The sequence below is a fragment of the Notothenia coriiceps genome, unplaced genomic scaffold, assembly GCF_000735185.1.
Source record: "Notothenia coriiceps isolate Sejong01 unplaced genomic scaffold, NC01 NC01_scaffold00026435, whole genome shotgun sequence".
Classification (NCBI taxonomy): domain Eukaryota; kingdom Metazoa; phylum Chordata; class Actinopteri; order Perciformes; family Nototheniidae; genus Notothenia; species Notothenia coriiceps.
This window is the reverse complement of record NW_011359136.1, coordinates 44,031-50,784: the sequence shown is the minus strand read 5'-3', so window position 1 is coordinate 50,784 and position 6,754 is coordinate 44,031. Positions and strand designations below refer to the sequence as shown.

At 46.2% G+C, this 6,754-nt stretch overlaps 1 protein-coding gene across 1 annotated transcript; it reads left to right on the top strand.

The window, feature by feature from the left end:
• The first annotated feature begins 866 nt into the window (after positions 1-866).
• Positions 867-6,283, top strand: ttll2 (tubulin tyrosine ligase-like family, member 2). Its single transcript, XM_010784789.1, has 6 exons — positions 867-2,008; positions 2,380-3,686; positions 3,950-3,981; positions 4,123-4,434; positions 4,710-4,953; positions 5,772-6,283. The coding sequence occupies exons 1-6, from the start codon at positions 1,787-1,789 to the stop codon at positions 6,070-6,072; spliced, it is 2,418 nt and encodes an 805-aa protein (XP_010783091.1). The 5' UTR covers positions 867-1,786; the 3' UTR covers positions 6,073-6,283.
• The last annotated feature ends 471 nt before the right edge of the window (positions 6,284-6,754 follow it).

The following is a 6,754-nucleotide window of genomic DNA, read 5'->3' as shown; positions in this document are numbered from 1 at the left end:
CGTTTTATAAAAGCAATAGCTCACTTCAGGCCGTGATATATGCTCATATCACAGCTAAGGGGGTTGTCGACCCTCCGCGAATATAATGAGCATATATACCACGGCCTGTCGTGAGCTATTGCTTAAATATACCGCTCTGTGATCAGAAGTAACCTTTTTAAAGTATTTAATTTCTTCATCTTTTAAAGACACTGAAATAAAAACATCTTTCTTATGAAAACCTTTTTTTATATTTTTGAAAATGTGATCAATTAATCTAATTGAAAGCAAATTGGTTTCACTACTGGAAAGGCCACTTCATGTTTTTTCTTTTACCCAAGTAAGTAATATCCACAGCTAAAATGCCAACATTTGTTGTACCTTAAACTGTTTTCTAACCCTCGTTGGTATCGCCACAATATATTCAAATAAACAATGAAGTGCTAACAGTAGGCTCTGATTGTTTGTGTTGTAGGAGGAGCTAAAGCACAGCCTGTGTACTGTACCTGTTAGCCATTGTTTCTCACGTTGGGCTGGCCTGGGCTTTTTTTTGTAAAAATGCTATTAAAACATGAACCACAAAACACATTTTTTTTTTAAATAAAGTTTTTGCAGCCCCAACAACAGCCTCTGATCATCAACAGACTTCATGCAATGCTTCATTTGATGCATATACTAGATAATCTCTTTCTCACTCCTAAACCATCTAAATCTACTTCCAACATGGATAATTGTTCATAAAATACATCCATTGTTTGTTCTATACGCTTCTTGAAATCCTAAAAACACATCGTTTTCTAGAATGGATTACAAATCGCCTGAAAATGCTACAAACAAGTGGCAACGTGTGTGACGAAGGTGTTGCGCTAGGCTATATCATGCAATCGAAGGTAAAATTAGATTCACTACCCCCCCCCCCCCAGTTGACAGGGGTCGCCAGTCACTAGCACTGTTATTTTGGGGGTCCCGGGCTGAAAGGTTTGGGAACCCCTGCACTAACAGCTTCTTATCACTTCATTTACCTGCCAGAAACGATAGACTATGATGTAGTAATGGGAAGATCCTGCTTTACATAATCTAGCATAAATGTTAAATGTCTCAATATTAGTGTCGACAAGCCCGTTATATATAACGGCTTCTTTATCTGTGTTTATAAGACGTTAACTTTACTATTATGTGTGTAGGTATTCATCTTAAGTTAAATGCAGATCTTTTTCTATCCTTTCAGACTTTTTTTAGGATAATAAAAGTTGTTCTCATGTATTTGTAAGTGTGCTGACACACTGTTGCCTCTCTGTGCCGGTGGGTATAAGTGTCGGGTTTATTTGGGCATCTCAGATTTACCACCGCTCACAAGGTGCTGGGACCAGCCTGCGGACGAACTGTTAGTCTGCATCTTCTTAAAGCGGTACGTGGCTCCACATTATTGCTTTTGGCCTTTTTAGCATTCTTTTAATCTCTTTGCGTCTCTGTACTTGGAGTCTATATTTGTTAGCAAACCGGTGCTATGAATAGTTTGTCAAATTAGCTGCTACTGTCTGTTGGTGCACGGACAACTACTGGATTATTTAAAACAAGTTGTAGCATCTCGGTTCCTACTTTTATAAATAGATTATTTCATGTTTATTTATGAAGCACCCCATGAGATAATGATTTAAACTGAATCATTGTAATGTGTTTAATGTCAAAGACAGTTCACTTCATACATTCCTCCAAATAAAGTCAGAATTCTCTGATATCATGCTCCACGTTTCTCCTCTGTTTATCTACCATATATCTGCTGTTAATCTACAGTTTACCATGCTGTATGGAGGCATCGCTGGTGTTCAGGCTCCATGAGCGAGGTCCAGAGGTGGTGAGGGAGGTGCTCTTGGAGCGAGGATGGGAGGAATATGATGAGGAGGAACGGGAGGAAGAGGACTGGAACTTGTACTGGAGAGGATCTGCGTTTCGCAACTCAGAATATCTCAACCTAATGCCATGGCAGCGCCTCAACCACCATCCCAAGACTGTCGGGATCACACGCAAGGTGATGACGCTCTGAGATGTGGTGTTAAATGTGTTTTAAAAGAATGCAGAGAGATTTTAGTGCTATTATATATGATACATCGATACATGAATCATCAGTGTTACTGTTTGTGCTTTTTGTCACACGGTGTGTCACAACTTTCAGTATGGTTATGGAGTTTGTACCAGATCTCAACCAAAGCAATCTGTACTTTCTGAAGAAATAAAACTGCCCAGCATTATGGGATTTATTATTATAAAGATTATAGGGATCTTAGCCTTTGTAGACCATTTACATGCACAACAACCTATACAACACACTACAAGAAAAAGCTTAGCAAGGCCTCTTACAGTTAAAATGACCCCTATCTAAAATGTCTCCTTTTTCGATAGGACTGTTTGGCACGCAACCTGAAGAGAATGAGAGCCACGTTCGGTTCGTCTCTCTACGACTTCAGTCCCACCGCCTTCATCCTGCCCAACGACTACACTCGCTTCCTGTCTGAGTACAACAAAGTGACCAGAGGACCGTCGGCCTATTGGATCTGTAAGCCTGTGGATCTCTCCAGAGGCCGAGGCATCTTCATCTTCGAGGATATGAGGGAGTTAGTCTACGACTGCCCTGTGATCGTACAGCGCTACATCGGTAACTCTCTGCTCATCTCCGGCTACAAGTTCGACCTGAGGATCTACGTCTGTGTGAAGAGCTTCCATCCACTCACGGTTTACATTCACCAGGAAGGTCTGGTGCGCTTTGCCACCGAGAAGTACAACCTGTCATCTGTGCACAACCTGTGTGCTCATCTCACCAACACCAGCATCAATAAGTTCAGCCCCTTCTACAAGTCGGAGAAGGAGAGAGTGGGCCGAGGCTGCAAGTGGACCATGAGCAAGTTCAGGCACTTCCTCCAGAGCCAAGACATCAACGAGCTCCTTTTGTGGCAGAGGATCAACAACATCGTGACTCTGACGCTCCTCACCATCGCTCCCACCGTCCCTTCCTGTCCGAACTGCGTGGAGCTGTTGGGGTTCGACATCCTGATCGATGCAGAGTTCAAACCGTGGCTTCTGGAGGTGAACTACAGCCCCGCGCTGACTCTGGACTGCCAAGCTGATATCACGGTGAAGAGAGGGCTCATTGGCGATCTGATTGATTTGATGAATTATACATTAACTGACAGCTTGAGAGAGAGGGCGTTTCAGAGACAAGGGTACAACAAACGTTGTATCCATGCTCAACACGCATCACCTGTTTCAATACCCGTGCTTAAAGAAACCAAATATCAGAAGCGAAGAAACCAATCTTTACAGACTCTCCCTAAGATAAAAACTCATCACCACCCTGAAAAAATCAACCAAAGACAACATGCTTTTGCAGCGGTTTACCAAAGACACCTTCCCCCTCTTCACCTAGACAAGAAGTATGCATCCAAAGTAGTGGCAGCCAACAAATCCGACACCGATGACAGGACCTTAAACCTGATCCTCGGCCCACAGTCGAGAACTGACGTGTCAGTGGTGAGCAGACAGACGTGGTCAGATCGTGCTCCGTGGCTGACAGACAGGAGTCTTCGTGTGTCTGAGGTTACAAACTACGACGACACTGAAACAGGAGCCGAGGCGGACGTTTCCTCTTCGTTAGCAGAGATCCCACACAGGGGGCTTGGGTTCAGGCGTGAAAAGCTCCAAGACATTTACAGGTAAATACAATACTAGTGTGTCGACTCGTCTGTGAGTTTGTAAAAATAGAAAAAAATCATTGTTTTTGTATGAATTACTGAGTACAAATGCTTCCCCCTGACCTTCAGATAAACAAAGAGATGCATACCAGCCAAGAAGAGAATACAATTACCACAAAGAAACAAAAAAAAATCACAAAAACAAAATGTAAACGGCTGCAAGGAGACACAAAGAGACTGACATTGACTTTGAAAAGGGGTAAATTAACACCTAAAACGTTCAGACACCTTTTTGAAGACCAAAACAACTACAACAGTGACATTCAAAACCAAGATAAAGAGATACTAAACAGTTGCAATAAGACACAAAGAAACTCACAATGATATACCACACACAAAATGACTACAGACCAAAAAGTAACAACTAAGCCTATTACAAAGACTCAAAATGTGTTAGGACCCCAGTTCCACGCCATGGTGGAGTCCATGAAGACGGCCGCGGAACAGGAGGACGGCATTCGCCAGCATGTCAACTGGCTCCAGCCTGCTGAGCCAGCTGACATGTCCACGCCGGCCACAGGAGGCCGCAAGCGGAGAGACGCCCACAGCAACCGCCTTGGCGTCAGACTCGCCCTTCGGCGGCTGCAGGGGCTCCGTCCCACGTCTCCGCTCCCCCAGGGGAGACAGGGTCTCCTGGCGGCGAGTCAAAGGGGAGTGAGGCTCCCCGCTCCTGGTCTGCTCCGCGAGAGCCTCCGAGGAAGCAGAGCCGGTAATTAAGCCGGCTGTCACTAATCTGTTGATTAAGTAGACAGCAGGGCTCCCTGCAGAAGCCTGCCGGTTTTAACCTCGGTTAATAACCTGCAGAGCTCGCGGCATTCCTCCGTCCGAGATACGCCTCCTACACACGGTCATAATAAACCCATGAGCGCCGTTATAACGCCTCGTGTGGACAGCACTGCACACACCTCCACTCATCCCCTGAGCGTGTACGCGCCTCATGATGAGAGTCGGAGTGAGACGCAGCGTGTGGAGGCCCCCGCACAGCCCTTTCGGTCTACCAGTGTCACCACCGAGTTGGAGAGCAGCGCGTTGATATTCGCCGCCGCCTGAAAGGCACACTGGTGCACCCGGTCGGCCTGGCGGGCGACATACTCTCTGGGGGAGCTCAACGTAGGGCGCCGTCCTGTGGCGACGGAGAAGGGGACCGCATGCTCGGCCGCCAAACCAGCCCCCTGCTCCGACTCTGTCTCCCCCGTCTGGGGGAGAGGAGGGAGGGGAGAACCGCAAGGTGAACCATGGAGGGAGACGGGGTAGGAGTCGTTCGACTCCTGCCCGGCACTCGGCTCCAGGGACATGCTGCCGTCCACGTGCTCCTGGACGGGCCAATCGTCCTCGTCGGCCGCAGCAGCTAGAGCGTCCGCTCTTCGCTTCCTGTCGGCTGATGGGAGACGGCACAATGTGAGCAAGCGACCTGCTGGCTGAGAGCCGCGTCCGCGTGCTCTGGCCCCAGACAGGATTCGCACATTGCGTGCTGGTCATAGCTCATGATATATCCTGAGCCACATGAGGGACAATCTCGGACGCAGTTGTTGCTCATGATGTTTAATGGTTCTGTGCTTCAGTAACTGCCGAGGTTTGCTGAAGAAAAGAGGGAGCAGATTGCCGGGCCACCTTCCTATTTATACCGGAAGGAGGCCCGAGGGCGGGGCCCACCTTGCGGGTGGGCGTGGACTACAAGTGTTTCAGTGCTGCGCGGGTGCGCAGGGGGATTACCCAATAGCGATAGCCTTAGAGGGCGAAGCCATATACGAAATAGAACTTGACTATAATAAGAAAAAAGTGACACAAAACAACAACAACAAAAGAGGCTAGCTAAAATAAATGTGTGTCCTGCTCCTATGTAGTGTGTATATATACAAGCTCAGTTCATTACTAATTATTCCCTCCAGAAAACATTTGTTTCTGAATTCACAAGACATTTTGATCAAGTATGCAGGAATGTATGTCATTATTATCGTCGTGTGATTCTTGTTTTCATTCCCACATTAATGACCCAATTCCAGCCATTCATTCAGATAACAAACACGTGTTGTGATTGTTTCACAGTGGGATTCGGAGAGTAAGAAAAGAGAGGCCGGCAGCACTGAACCGACAACAAGTTCCTCCGCTCAGAGTCGGAGACTTTATCCGGACGTTCCCGTTCAACGCAGCCACTCTGACGGCCTCGCAGCACACACTGGATGTTAAAAAAGTGATTCATGAGCTGCACAAGCTCACTGCTCAGCTGGCTTCAAGAAAGAAGTTGAAGAGACGAGAGGAGGAGAGAGATGGTGAAGAAGACTTTGATTCTCTGTTGTGGGGGCCGAAGGACCCTCCATTGCTCAGTCATTGTGTTAAACCTTTTTAGAGGTGCATTTCTTTCTTTCAGACTGATGCAAAGCTTGATTCCTTACTTTCTAAGAAAAGGGAAATGTAAACATCACTTTTCCCAGGAAGAATGGTTCAGGAATTCTGCTAACATCTGTTCAAAGTAATGAATTGTATATACACACACATGATATTAATTAAATATCATTATTTGTATGAAATATGTTCCTCTGTACCCTTAAAACAAAGCTTGAATACAGTTTTTAAAAATGTTAAACATCCATGACTTAAACACTTTATCCAGGTCCACACATGGTGGTTACCAGTGGCTTCGCCTGGCCTGGGCATCCGGGGCTTTAGCCCCGAATGTTTTTTCTGTAGCCCCGAATAATTCTCCCTCAATAATATAATACATTAACCGTGCTTTACGTGAACCTCATCATGACACAAGAGAGGACGGCAGTACTGTAATTTCCCGTGTTCAGTGAATGCAACAGAGGCAACACACCAGACCAGAGAGTGGCATGGAAATAAACGTGTGCTTGTGTTATTCAAGCTCGGCTCTGTGTGTGTGTGGCAATAGCAGAGAGAGAAAGAGAGAGAGAGAGAGACACACACACACACACACACACACAGACAGACAGACAGACAGACAGACAGACAGACAGACAGACAGACAGACAGACAGACAGACAGACAGACAGACAGACAGACAGACAGAC

Excerpts from the sequence above, each read along its gene's own strand:
- ttll2 (XM_010784789.1), top strand. The coding sequence starts at position 1,787 with ATGGAGGCATCGCTGGTGTTCAGGCTCCATGAGCGAGGTCCAGAGGTG. Across the intron at positions 3,687-3,949 it reads AAGCTCCAAGACATTTACAG|ACACCTTTTTGAAGACCAAA; the intron begins GTAAATACAATA and ends TAAAACGTTCAG. Across the intron at positions 3,982-4,122 it reads AGACCAAAACAACTACAACA|GACCCCAGTTCCACGCCATG; the intron begins GTGACATTCAAA and ends AAAATGTGTTAG.